This window comes from Fundulus heteroclitus, chromosome 15 (assembly GCF_011125445.2).
Source record: "Fundulus heteroclitus isolate FHET01 chromosome 15, MU-UCD_Fhet_4.1, whole genome shotgun sequence".
Lineage (NCBI taxonomy): Eukaryota > Metazoa > Chordata > Actinopteri > Cyprinodontiformes > Fundulidae > Fundulus > Fundulus heteroclitus.
Window position 1 is genome coordinate 3,013,171 of NC_046375.1, and position 14,005 is coordinate 3,027,175.

Sequence of the window (14,005 nt, forward strand, 5' to 3'; positions counted from 1 at the left end):
AGTTCTCAGAAGTGAAACTATATCAGCATGTACTGGTTTCGGTTTCTTGAGTCATGCAGATGGATATTTTAACGATTTGGAGACAGGAGATTCACATTTTCAGATTTTGAACAGTTGTTTTGGTCAAACCTAATATCTGCAACTTTACAGTAAAGGTTTATAAGGAGGTTAGCCTCTGATTATAAATAATGATAAAATAAACAATAACTATGATAATAAAATAAACTAACTATAAAAATAAACCGCTTTACCTTTTTTTCTCACTGAACTTCCAGTCTTATTTAAAGCTATAGTTGGTAATCCTGTTTAGAAACACTTTTTGTTATACTGGGTAAAATCATCCTTCCATCCTGAAAGTAGTTAATACATTATGTATTCAGAAAAAGGAGGTTAAAAAATTGTTCTCTGTGGGAGCTGCAGGCCTGTAAGAACTCTAACCAATCTTTGCCATTCGGTCCAAAGGGCTGGATTTGTCACTTTTGTTCCTGCTCTCACCCATAGACGTTATATATTCACCTTCCTCTGCCCCTCAAGTTCCAGGGGTATCACCTTATCTACACTTAGACTTAGACTTAGACAACTTTATTTGTCATTTTGTATGCACAGAGTGCGTACAGAACGAAATTTTGTTGCATACAGCTTGTAAATTGCAGTAAAAATCTAATTACAGTATAAGGTGCAGCAGTGGTTTGAAAGTAAACAATTTAAATGTAGACAATGCAGGAGACAGTGTACAGGTGAGTATTTTTAAAACCATTTGTATGTGCAGAATTGATTGTGCAAGGGCACAATTGGTTGCCTCACATGTTAAACACTTCTTTTTTTCCTTTTCCCAAGACAAAAATAACATGCATTCTCTATTTCTTATTCCAACATTTTCTAGACTTTTAAAATACTTGCATCAAATTCTGGCTTATTTGCAGTTCTCAGCAGCAACCACAAGGGCATTCTTGGACTCTATCTCTTATTTAATACAGATTTCTTTGTAGGTTATTTGATATTGGTATGGTTAAACGGAATACAGAGAGAGGGGAAAGACAGAGACAAATGGACAAAAGGGGATCAAAAAGGGACAACCAGACAAAAACTAATCTCATCCATCTGCGCTGGTCAAATTTCACACAGGAAATGGGTTTCTTTCTCGCTTCTCTTCCCCATCGATCCCCCTTTCCATTCACCTTCTCTTGTTATTTCCATCAATCCTTTCAATCTCCTTCGCACAGATGAATGGATAGACGGGAAATAAAAAAACCCGGCTGGGTATCCTTCTGTCGTTTTGCCATCCTTTATGAAGAAAAACAGTCTGGTGAGGAGACAAGAGAGCAGATAAAGTCTAAGTTTACTGATCTAAGTTGCTGGAACAAAGATGTTTCTTTCTTTGAGTAAAAGAAGCTGTTTTCATGTGTTTTAATGCTGCACAAAAATAAAACTCAGAGTTGCAGAGTGCAGAGTTGATTTTTCTGACTGTATCGTATCAGTGTGCTGCTCAGCCACCACCTGGAAATAAAGTCATTTGGTATATTTACCAGAGCAGATGTCATTGAGTTCATTGATTTCTTCCTGAACTCTGAGGAGCAGAAGGTCCTGCAATATTTCCTGCTGCTGCTCGTTATCCTCCACCCCGAGAAGCTTCAGGTGATGCTCCTTTAGTCTCAGCAAAGCTCGGCCTGCAAATGCATTTATAACCTAAGTCCACACACGAGTTGTCAAACCAGCAAACTTCACTAAAACGCCTTGGAGCTTAGCTGAAATATTAAAGGTGCCATGACATCACCGTATAAACCATTTCATGTAGTTGTCATAGCTGCATATTTAAATTCTCCAAAGAATTTCATAAAAAAATAACGTCAGCTTGTTGTTTTGTCAGGACAAATGTCCCTCATCAGCGAAAGGGTTGGTTGCGGTAATGATATGCAGCTCTACCTAGTTGACTTGACGCTGATTGGCTACAACCATATTTGGAAAACCGGTCAAACGCGGCCCACCACCATCACCACCACCACTTTCCCCCTCAATCCACATCTCCCTTCTCGACAAAACACTCCATTACAAATCCTTTATGGTTTTAAGGCTGGTTGAAGTGTTTGTGTTGCAGGATGTCGGACAGTTTAAAGCCTTTGGTCCAAAAGCTTTAAACTGGCGGTGCGATTCAACAAAGCCACATAGACGGCAAGGGGAGTTCGCAGCGGCTGTTTGTGCAGCTGGAAGAGAGATCCTCGCCGCTCCGCAACACAGGAATATCCACCTGGGATCCAGTTCTTCCCCCGGGGTGCCTCAGCGGAGAACTCGCTGACAGCCTACCCACAATGCAGCTGTCTGTCAGCGCTCCACCACTGTCACAGTGATAGTCGCGATGGTCGTCAGTCAACCGGATTTTCCGTTACAAACAAACCTTTCTCATATTTGACAGCATTTAGAGAAATTAGATACATTTACGTGGCAAGACAGCATTGTGGTCGGTTTTTTTATCCGTTTTGTTGGAAAATCCAGATCTGAATTCCTCTACAGGAAACCCTCTTCAGTAAAGTCCTCATAAAACTTTATGTATTTCTGACCATATATTTATGACATATCAGCTCCCCTTTTTAGTAACCACTGTGAATGTATTTTGAGGGTGAATATGGGATTATTTGCGCTCCGCAGCTTCAGTGGCGTCTGAAAGTTGATTTGGGGTGGCCATCTGCTCGCTGCATGATGGTATGGAAACGTAGAAAGACAACCCGTTTTCTGATCGTTTTCAGGTCCTTTGATCCTCAGTTTTGACCTTCACATGGCCTCATCAGCGCACAATAGACCATATTATACCCCCAAAACCTCAGAAAATGACATTTGTTGTCATGGCCCCCTTAACAAAGGTGTTTGGTGTAAAATCCATTGCAAACCCAGCATCTAATTAATGTTTAGTTACCAATTTTTCCAAAAACAGTGTGATTAGTTGTACCTGATATGTCATGTTTCATGATGCCTTTGTAGAGCGTCTCAATGTGTCCCGGGTGCTGCTCCTGAATCCATTCCAACACCTCTTCCACGGACCAGGACGATGTTTGCTGAGACTGGCTCATTATCCCCGAATTACTTGAGCAACACCCTGAAATGAAAAACAAATAAATATGAAGCTTCACACAGAATTGTGTAAACAAAAGACCCTAGATTAATGCTTATCCATTCATATTTAACTGCTTTTCCAAGATCAGGTAGAAGAGACAACAATTACAAGCGCATCCTGAGCAGCACTACCAAGTTGCTCCAGAAACATACCAAAAGGGAGGCCTCTCATACCATACCCCTTTAGGTGATTCTCAATGATGAAACCAAATTTAGACGATTAATAGCCAAAGATTAAGAGAAGTGAACTCTCATCCCAGCTCCTTCTGCTCCATTCCATCAAATGTCTTATATTACCAGACAAATACAAGGGAAGAGTCTATTCACTGAAAACTGTCAACCTTTGAGATGGAAAAAAAACTGTATTTGTTACGCTTTGCAGGCCTGATTTTGTTTCTTAAATCTTTTCGTGCAGATTCTGTGTCAATGAGAGGTCTGCACAGCACACATCAAAGCACGTTATTCTTCTCTTCTTAAGAAGAAAGTGAATAAGCTGCCAGAAATGACTTATCTTCATTCAATGAAACACCATCGTACAATACCCATCTGCTCACAGCTCTGCTCTTCTACGGTTAAAAATGAACGAGCAGCCTCATATCCTCTGCCAACTGGCAGCCAGTCGGGCGTTTAGGAAATTGAGCTCCAATGAGTCAAAAGGTGAAAACAAAACATTTTGGGCAGAAACCTAACAGCAGTTTTGCAGTACAACTCTGACAATACAATACAGATTCTATGTTCAGTGGCAGATAGGTACAGTGACACAGAATTCCTCTTTCTCCTGCCTCTGCTTTTTGGTCAAACCTGGACATTTTATATAGGCAAGAATAATTACTATTGGACAAAGACAACCTGGGTGAATACAAAAAGCCATTTTCTAATGATTTAATTGAAAAGCTATCCAAATAAATCTGACCTCTAAGTTAGAAAGATTCTCACCCCCAACTGGTTTTGCTACTCTTGGTAGCAACTGCCATCAGTATTTAACTTTCCTGACCTGTAATTCGGATTGATTGGAGGATTTTCCAGCATGAATGATCTGTACCAGCATCTGAATGGGATTAAGTCCAGGTTATAACTCGACCATGATGTAGCGGGATGCACAACTTCTGAAAAGGTTTAATTTCGCCTTCGCAGTCCATTAAAGATTTCCCCAAAACTCTTCAGGGATCATAAAATTGTTTTCTTTTCTTTTTTTTTTTGCAAATGTGAGATGGATCTTCATGTTCTTTTTAGTGAGCATGTGTTTTCTGTTTGTAACTCCCTTATGGGCGCTGTTTTTACCCCAGCTTCCTTCAGTTTGGTAAATCATAAATACTGACCGTAACTGAGGGGAGTGAAGCCTGAAGATGTTGTTCCTGGTTCTTTTGTGACCTCCCAGATAAATTGTTGCTGTGTTTCTTTAGTAATTTAGAAAGGCCAGCCACCTGCGGGATAGGTCACTACTGCTCCATAGTTTCTCTATTAGTGGATAATGGCCATCATTGAGCTTCAATGGAGTCCTGAAACTTTAGAAATGCTCTGATAGTTATCAATGATTTTGTTTTGTGCAACTTTCGTCACATTAGGGAATGGCGCGTGTCAGATTTTCCAAATCTGTGACTAATCACAGTTAATTTAGTTTTAAAAAAGGAATGGCTGATTTTCACAAAGACAATGTTTGGTTTGGGAAGTTTTTTTTTTTTCCCTTAAGGAAATAAAACAATCATTTGAAATATGCTTTTGTATTTACTTGGGTAATACTTTGTCTGCTGTTTTAAAAAAAATGGTTAAAAAGGTTTCTTTCTCAGAGTTTCTGTGTTGTAAAGTCAAAATTTAGATTTACATTTACAACATGCATGCTACATTTATGGAGATATTAACTTGATAATCTATGCACAATTGATCTAATGTTAGTGAAAGACCACCCCGCATGGGTCTTTAGACCTGAATCTCTTATCTTGTCAACAATTATCCACCCATTGTCCTCCGTTTATCTCAGACCCAGGGGTCTGCAACCTGTGGCTATGGAGCTGAAAGTGGCTCTTAGGACCTTCCACATTGGCTCTTAATAACTTTTGGCTACAAATTATATTTTTATTATGGTATTTAAATGTAATAATGATAATAAAAGCAGGTTTTAGCTGTTTTCTCTTGGAATAATTGCTTTTAATTTTCACAACAAAATGTTGCTAAAAGTGGCAGTAATACGTAATTTTAAATCAATATTTTTTTCATTATGTTGGAAACTATGATTTATTTTACATCATTATCCAGAAATATCAACATCCCACCCATCCTCTTTTTTTAATACCTCAAAATAGACATAAAAAGGGCCTTTCTTTAATGATCACAACATACTTCCTACAGTAGATTTTTATCAAAAATTATAACTTGTCTTTTTCCAAAAGGCCAGGCAACATTTGCGACTCTGAAGGAGTTTAATTCAAGTGGACTGTAGAATAAATGGCTCTTTAGACTGTAAAAGTTGCAGGACCCTGGACTAGACCAAAAACTGAACCCAGGAGCAAGATGAGAAAAACTGAAGAATATTCGTTTCTAGTAGGTAAGTTTCTGTATGCTTTTTTTAATTTCAGTTCTTCTGTTGGGTTTTTTGGAATAGTGCTCCATAAAATTGCTACTGTTAAAGCAGAATACACAAAACCCAGAAAGCAGTGTGATGCTGTAGCTCTCAGGCCTATCTGAAATTATAAATCAAGTCTGTCACCAGACAATCTGATCCCGGCATTACAGCTGCCATTGCTGTGAACATGCAGGCATCAGCTCGTTGATATTTTTTGCTTTAGGCACATTATCCGACAACATGTCTGTCTGTGGTGTGAGGAAGCGGCGCTTTGCAACAGTATTCGACACGTGCAGCGTCACCTACTTTTTCCTCCCGCAAAACCCTATTTTCCAGTGATTAAGCTTACAACCTTCTGAACAATTTGGCGAATAACTGAGCTGAATCCCTCCACAGCAAAGTGAAACCAGCTCTGACATTGGGAGGTCAGTAAAACACCTCTGTTTCCTTTTTTTTACACGCTCCCTCGGGTTCGGGCTGTTCTTGCAGTCTTATCCCTCTGGACTACGGTGCTATAGGGCAAAAAACTGCTAAACTGTTGATGTGACCTTTTCAGTAGGCCAGGCAAGTTATTAGGGTTGTAAATATAGGAAAGCAATTTCCCGAGTTAATTAAGGATGAGGTATGATTGGCTGAGACAATAACGAGCTCCCACCGGAGTAACTGACATACAGAAAGTGACCGGGGCAAAGAGCCGGAGACAAGTTAACCCTCAAAGTGGGGCTGAGCTCCTGGTAAAGGAAATCCTGTGGTGGTCTATAATGCTGATGTTATGCCTGAGGACAGCATTTCCTAAACTACACAGGCCCCATTGGGTCTGTTTTTTATAGAGACATAAAGTGACTGCTTAAATTGCTTGTCTCGTTTGCTGGAAGCACTTTAATTTAGATTTAGCTACTGGACCAGGACTTGTAAACATGTAATATGCAACAACACAAATAAACTCAATGGCCTTTGCTTTGTCTATAACCAATACAGTAAAAAAAATATGTTGAAGTACCAACACAATGCATTTTTGACTGATGACTTCCTGTATGAAGGTATCTAACCAACCTGACTGAAAGGTAATTGTCACTCTTGTTAAATCACAAATGAATGGTAATTCACCACATTTTTATCAATTTTACAAACCACAACTAGGCCTGATTGCTGGCAGACTTGTAAAACTTCAGAATTCACTTAAAATATCCTGTCTGAAAAACACGAAGTAGGCTTAAAAGATTTAAAAAAAAGACATTATGCACACTATAAAGATAATGGATAACAAATGAGTCTGGAAATTGTTACACATTTGTTTGAAAGGCTTTTGGACTTAAGTGAACCACAGTGAGAGCCAACCATTATGCACAGATGGAGAAAACTTGGATCAGAGGTAACCATCCCGGAGAGGCCGGCCTACTGAAGTTACTCCTCCAGGAGGCAACAAAAGAACCAAGAACATCTAAGCTGCCTCAGTTAAGGTTTGCGTTACTTTGGCAAAAATTAAATCAATGCTAGAAGGAACACAAAGGCTTGTCTCACATTGCCAAAAAAAAACATCTTTATAACCCCCAAAACTTTTAGGTAAATACTCTGAGGACTGACGAAACAGAAGTGAAACTTTCTGGAAGATGTCCGTCTATCACATGGGATGGAGTGAGTAGCCTGGCCAGTCAGACTGACTTACGCTGCATCATTACACAGCGTTTTAATCGGTAGAGGAGCTGGTAGAGAACAATTTCAAAGGCGGGACTTACAGGGTCAGCTTCAACAGGTTAGAACCAATCGGATTACTACAGATGTGACGTAAAAAACTCCAAGCAACGAGCTTTGTTTTTTCAATTTGTAGTCTGTGAAACATGTCATGCCATCAAGCAAACTCTCCAGAGGACGATTTTTTGCCTCTTTTGTCTTAAAACAAAATTTGTCTTAATTAAAATCATGGTGTGTCTTAATCTTCCAAGGCCCCGAGCAACAAAAACCTCCATATGTATATTGACTGTTATGGTAGCAGAAAACACTAATCTCTATTTATTCACTGGATTGCTGACAGGCCTGAAAAACTGAAGTCACTGGCCGCCATCTTGCTACTCCCTACTCTCACAGAATCCCATAGGATGTGACTGCAACAACAAGCAGTTTTCTGGCTGTGTGAAGACGTTTCACAGGTAATTTTACCATCAGTGGATGTACTAACACTATCAAATACTGAGAAAGTCATGTGCTGAAATGTTTTGCATGTTATTTATATATATATATATATATATATATATATATATATATATATATATATATATATATATATATATATATATATATATATATGTGTGTGTGTGTGTGTGTGTGTGTGTGTGTGTGTGTGTGTGTGTGTGTGTGTGTGTATATATATATAAATAACATGCAAAATATTTCAGCACATGACTTTCTCAGTAGTTGATACCATAGACATTATATTGTAATATTACAAGTTTATTTTCGTATCCCTTTAGCTTCATTCTCCTGAATTTATTCTCGTAACGAATAAAAATAATTTAAATAATCTAACCTGGCCCTATTACTCCAGGAGTGAAATAATTCTGCAAACTGTGACTATTCTGTAAATGTTCCCTCTTAATTCTCATAATATGACGTTTTTCTCATAACATTATCACTTTTGTGTTTTTTTGTTTTTTTGTTTTTTTACTTTATTGACCTAGGACTGTTTTTTCCTCATATTATAAATTTTACCTCTTTAATACTCCCCCAAAAAGTCTGTTCCTAAAGGTTCACATGTGACACGGTTTTATGAAATAATGAAGACCACAATGTTTAGATTTAGATTTAACAAATTGATCCTTATATTCATAACACATACACACACAAATATATATATATATATATATATATATATATATATATATATATATATAGCCTGTGTTGCCACTCTGCAGCTTTAGTGTGTCCAGTTTTGCAACATGGTGCAGTCTTAGTTTATAGAAGGCAGATAGAAGTAGTGAAATCAGCCCGAATACATTTCCATGCAGCACAGGAATGAGGCATCTTCTCTGATTCACGTTCACAATAACAGAACTCAACTTTTTTCTGCCACATACAATATGGCGGTGACGTTGACGTGCGAACCTGCGCCCTATGACGCGTCTACGTATAAGATGTCTGTGCTTCATACTGTTAGTACATAACATGAAGCTGAAGCGCAAGTTCAATCGAAGAAACTCATCGCCTGCCTCCATTCAGAGTCCGATCCGCCTCTGATGTGAGCCAATCAGCTACGAACCACACCTCCATGAAGCCAATCAGCATCCCGCGCTCATCTTAAAAGCAACTTCAAATCCACGTCTCAGCCTGCTAACCAGCAAGCGCAAACGGATTGCATGTCGGATTTCGAATCAGATATCCGATTCAACCCACCCCCAACCCCTTCTCCACCATCGTAGCTGAGTTCATCTAGCTTCCAAGACGTTCCTCCATCCTCGAACCATCAGAGTGTTTTCTCCCTTCAGTCTTCAGCACTCCCTATCACCTCGTTATTGGTCCGGCAGAAGACCACCATGTTGGGCCCGGTTCTGCCAGAGGTTTCTTCCCAAAGGGGAGTTTTTCCTCTCCACAGTCGCTTCAAGCTTGCTCATCATGGACAGTTCATGTAAACCTGTGTTTATCAAGTTGGACATCTATCTTAAACAGATCACCATATGGACTGAACAAACTTCTTCTATCTCCACTCCACTACCAGTTTCAGACCTGGGGGGGAACATCCCTGTTCTCATACATCTACTTATGCATATTAAAGTATAATTCAGCATTAATATTCCTGCCGAGGTCTGAGCGCCAAAGACTTAAAATATTGTGTCAATAAAATCCTTCTAATTGCTATTTCTTTCTCTGTGAGTTTTTCAGATTGAAATAAACGTATATGGCATTTGACATTTTAAAAGTCTTAAGCCCCCCTGAACATGAGAAAATCATCGTTTTCCGATGCTGTAGCGCACATATTCCCTAGTTTCTGGAGAAAAATAGGGAGTACCAATATGGCAGCTGGTGGCTTCACAGCGACGTGTATTATATACGGCTACTGCAAATACTTGATGGCAATTATTTTTTTCCACATGGGACCTGGTTGGTGTGACAGCTTTATTTTCTCACAATAAATAAAAGTACCATTTGAAACTTCTTTTGGTATGATCCAAAACATTCAAGTGTGACAGAAAAGCAAAAACAGCAGAATTCTGTAGGGGGGGGGGGGTGCTATCTTTCCACGGCATTGTACGATTAAATAAAATGTATCCTGTTTGAGCTCAGCCCAACGAAACAGTTCCGCCATGCAGAAACTGAGGAGACGTTCTTCATACAACTCTCCAGCAGGTTGTCTTGTCTGCTGCTGTGTGAAGGATACCAGAATGCATTTCCTCCAGCAACACAATTTGCCAGAACCTGGCAAGAGGTTGGAGGTCTGGAAGGAAATACTCTAAATACAGAATACGTTTGAGAACAGCATTTATGTCCTGTAGCTCACGCAGATGCCCTCTCTCACACACATATTTCACAGATGCAGTCTGCAGATTATATGTGGCTGGTCTCATCATATGAAATAAAAGGAATCAGGGCCCAAGAAAAGCACCCAAGCTGTAATCTCACCATCTTGTGGTTTCTTGAAGAAGTACAACAACTTTTAAGAACTTTCAGGAAAAAAAAGGTGATAAATAAAAACTGTCAAATAAGACTGTGGTCCATCATATGTTACAATCACACTACTGCTATTGCCCATTTGCAGCCTCTCAGGAATATCAAACTGCACATTTCTGTAAATGAAGCCTTAAGATCACTGCACAAAAATTACCCCATTACTTAAGATTCATACGTCTTAAATAAAAAACTGTAAATCCTAAATCTGTTGTGTCTGTGTGTCATGTTATCTGTGTACATCCTAAGTGTCTGCCCCAAAGGTAAGGTCACCATCGTAACACGTGGTGACGATAAAAGATTCTTGATCTCGATCTTGAAGGGCACCAAACAATTCCCAATTAGGCTTTATCTATAACATGTAATACAGTTCAGACAACATATGATCAGAAGATTTAAGCGAGGTCCAAAAAGGAGACATTATCAGGAGCTGGATGTCCACCACAGGTTTATGAAAAGACAAGAAGAAAACTGGGTGGGACGCTCCTGCGGCAACTTTAAAAGAGCTGAGCCGAATTTCTGGCAAGAGCTGGTTGAGCAGCACAAGTTAAAACAATCTCCCGAATTCTGGGCGTGCCCGGGCTGTGGGGTAGGCGGGCAAGATGGAATAATTGTCTTATTACATAAAATAAAGAAATCCAAGCTGTGTTACGTTTTGGAAAAGCACATTTGAAGTCTCCCAAAGCATGTGGGACTATGTGTTCTGGACTACACTGAAGAAACCAGGTCTGATCCTTTTGGCTATAACTGTATGATTGTTCTATTTGGGCAAAAAACATATAAAAAAAAAAAAAACGTCATAAACCCACAGTTAATTACGCGTTGGGGGTGTTTTTCCTGGAATTGGAGTTTTAGTCAAGGTGGCAGGAGTTACCAGATCCAGATGTAGTCAGTTATTGTTTGGAAGAAGAAAAAAAACATTCAGGCTTTTGCTAGAAAGGTGAAAATGTAGAGAAGTTTGGTCTGATCAGCACAAGCAAATAACATCAATGTACTTTGACAAGAGAAACAGTTCTCAACGCGTCGCATAGCCTAAAACTGTTTCAAATTCAGTCTGAATTGGTCTCATCCAACCCAATCATTACATCATATTCAGGTCCAACTGAATACAGTTGATTACGCTCCTGACTAGTTCAGTTCAATCATTAAAGCACATAATCAGGAACAGTTTTTTTTTCTGTGACTGGTGAGTTAAAGCAGCCTAGATCGATGTTGCGTGATTGTAGGTGGGTGTTCTGCAGGAGAAATAGTGGAAATAGTGGAAGTTTACTGATCTAGCTTTCAGCAGAGAACGATGAAGCACTCGCTGTATTTCTGAACGTCAAACATGCACATCAGAGTTCAAGAATCATTTCTTTTAATGCTCTTCAATCCGCAGCTGATTATATTTCAGTTATTTGTTGTATTTACCTTCAGTCCGGTATGCCAGATGTTGATATTGAAACTCCTGTCTGAACCTGCCGAACTCAAGGACGTCCCAGCTCAGGTATGCTTAAGCTCCGCCCACTTTCCCCACTCCTCTGTGATGCCTTCAGGAGTTGTCGGGAATAATTGTAATACCGCCGACTGGCGTTGGGAAAACGTTTTGACTGTAGGTAAAGTGATTTAAACAAACGTCACTGGTGCATTTTCTGATTTTTTCAAATATTTTTTTTTTTTTAGTAATGTGTGTTATTATTTGAATACAACATGACTTCTGTAGTGTTATAGCACGAGGACTGCAGCTGGTGACGTTACTGCTTTGGAGGTAAGCATTTTTTATTTATTTTTTTGCTTTTTCAGTTTTTTTAGGACAAGAAACACAGCATATATAAACATTGAACGTTTAATAATCAATTGACAAATCTACATTGTAGAAGTACATTTTTAAAAGTAGATTTTAATAGTTTTAAATTACAATGCTTGTCTGGAACACTATAAATGTACAGTATTTCAGAAGAAAGATTAATATGTTTCAATCTTTTGACTTTTTTCACCAAAAAAAACAAAAAGCTAAAGTTTTACTTGTTGGGAATTTGACATCAACACCTGTAGCCATTGTTTTAGCTCTACTGCAAGTACTCACAAAAAGGTGGAGAGATTTGCTTTAACATTTGAATATAAATATAAATTTAAGATGTAAAACATCTTAAGCCAATGCACAGTTCCTGCTCAAAATGCAATGTTACTCACCCACACTACAGAGTCTTCGTCTCTTGAACAACATATCACAACTTGTGCTTGTTTACACCATTTTTTCACAATTTTACCGACTGCCACAGACACATATTGATAAATGTGTGATGGAATTAAAAAGCTTCTCTGTTATAGTTCTCTGTGTTTAAATGACGTTGTGACTTGAACATCCACTCCCAATTACCGAGGAGGGAATAGTGGGCGAAGATCACAACCGAGACTTGTCTCTGTGCGGTCAAGGGTTTAAGCAGTGAACTGTGCCATTTTTATATTTGAGTCAGACTTTAGGAGGTCAAACTGGGAATAAGTTAATTCAAAGAAAAAGTCAAGTTTATTTATATGGCACATTTCAGCAACAGGGCGGTTCAAGGTGCTTTACATCATGAAAAGATAAAAACCTTAAACACATCAAAATGGTCACCGGTTGTTAGACTACTAACAAATTCATAAATTGTATCAAGTGAAAACATCAATACACATCAAATATGTTGGTCAAAGAAGAGACATTATATGTCCCACAGTCAGTTGGTCAATTTTTATAATTCCAGGTAAAATATTGAGTAAAAATAGGAATCTGAAACTTTGGGAAACTTCAGGGCCCCTTGCTGACAGCTCAAAACTCCAAATAATTGTATCCATATGTTGCTAATTCGTAGCAACTCTTATTTGTCTCAGAGCACGTTACAGACAAGTAAAATGATCCAAGTTTATTCCACTCTGTCTATTGACATCTACAATGTAGATTCTACATTTTTTCAGGAAGAAACTAGCAGAGATGGGCCTGTTATCAGCAGCTATCTGCTAACAACTGAGGGCTGGCAGGACATGAAGGAAAGACTAAAATAGAGAACCACTGGTCTAGAAGTACTTTGTTTGGGAAAATGCAGGATAAACCAAGGTAATGGCAGCAGTTTCTCCTTCCTTGAATGTATTTATTTCATAAAGAGATGCCTTAAAAAACAGAATCACTTGGCCAAGTGCTGTCTCCTGCTGAAATAATAAACTGAAGGAGATCTCAAAGATAGTGACATCGTTAACTTCAGCATGCAAACTCCATGCAGAAAGACCCAGGGCGAGGGTAGTAGTCGAACCCAGGACCTTCTTGCTGCATGACTCCGCTGTGCAACCCCAGTCACAGTTCTACTGTTAGAAAATAAAATAGACAGTGGAAAAGGATGAGAATAAAAGTTTTGCACAACTACAAAACCTGGTTATGATTAAACGTCTTGGGAAAATGTTTTTTTTTTTTTTAAGGTGTACCGTGAAGTTATCAAGACTATTCTCTAATTAGCTGTATTGTATTTCAGGGTTCAGGAAACCCAAACAGGTTGAACTCCCCTCTGGTTGTGATTGCTCACAGTGTGAGTTCGCACCTGAATCCAGCAGAGGGCGCACGTGTCCACCTTCTGGAAAACCTCGCGCGCCTTCGCGTCTCAGAGCAACCGTGTGCTGGAGGTTTGTGGCGGTCACATGACGATGTTGTGGATTTATTATTCCACATGTCCGAGC

At 39.1% G+C, this 14,005-nt stretch overlaps 1 protein-coding gene across 2 annotated transcripts; it reads right to left on the reverse strand.

Annotated features, from left to right (window-relative positions):
* Positions 1-947: 947 nt before the first annotated feature.
* LOC105938904 (sterile alpha motif domain-containing protein 12) lies at positions 948-11,816 on the reverse strand. Of its 2 annotated transcripts, none has more exons than XM_036147155.1 (4): positions 11,732-11,816; positions 2,942-3,088; positions 1,527-1,667; positions 948-1,284 (listed from the first exon to the last, which is right to left on the reverse strand). In XM_036147155.1, the coding sequence occupies exons 2-4, from the start codon at positions 3,060-3,062 to the stop codon at positions 1,175-1,177; spliced, it is 372 nt and encodes a 123-aa protein (XP_036003048.1). In that variant the 5' UTR covers positions 3,063-3,088; positions 11,732-11,816; the 3' UTR covers positions 948-1,174. The 2 variants fall into 2 exon arrangements, with proteins under 2 accessions (XP_036003048.1, XP_036003049.1); XM_036147156.1 differs by having other exon boundaries at positions 948-1,303.
* Positions 11,817-14,005: the final 2,189 nt, after the last annotated feature.

Bases quoted from the DNA above. Each gene is read 5' to 3' on its own strand.
- LOC105938904 (XM_036147155.1), bottom strand. From the start codon at position 3,062: ATGAGCCAGTCTCAGCAAACATCGTCCTGGTCCGTGGAAGAGGTGTTG. The intron at 1,668-2,941 runs GTACAACTAATC...ATGCATTTGCAG, and splicing joins CATGAAACATGACATATCAG to GCCGAGCTTTGCTGAGACTA. The intron at 1,285-1,526 runs GTAAATATACCA...TTCTTCATAAAG, and splicing joins ACTCAATGACATCTGCTCTG to GATGGCAAAACGACAGAAGG.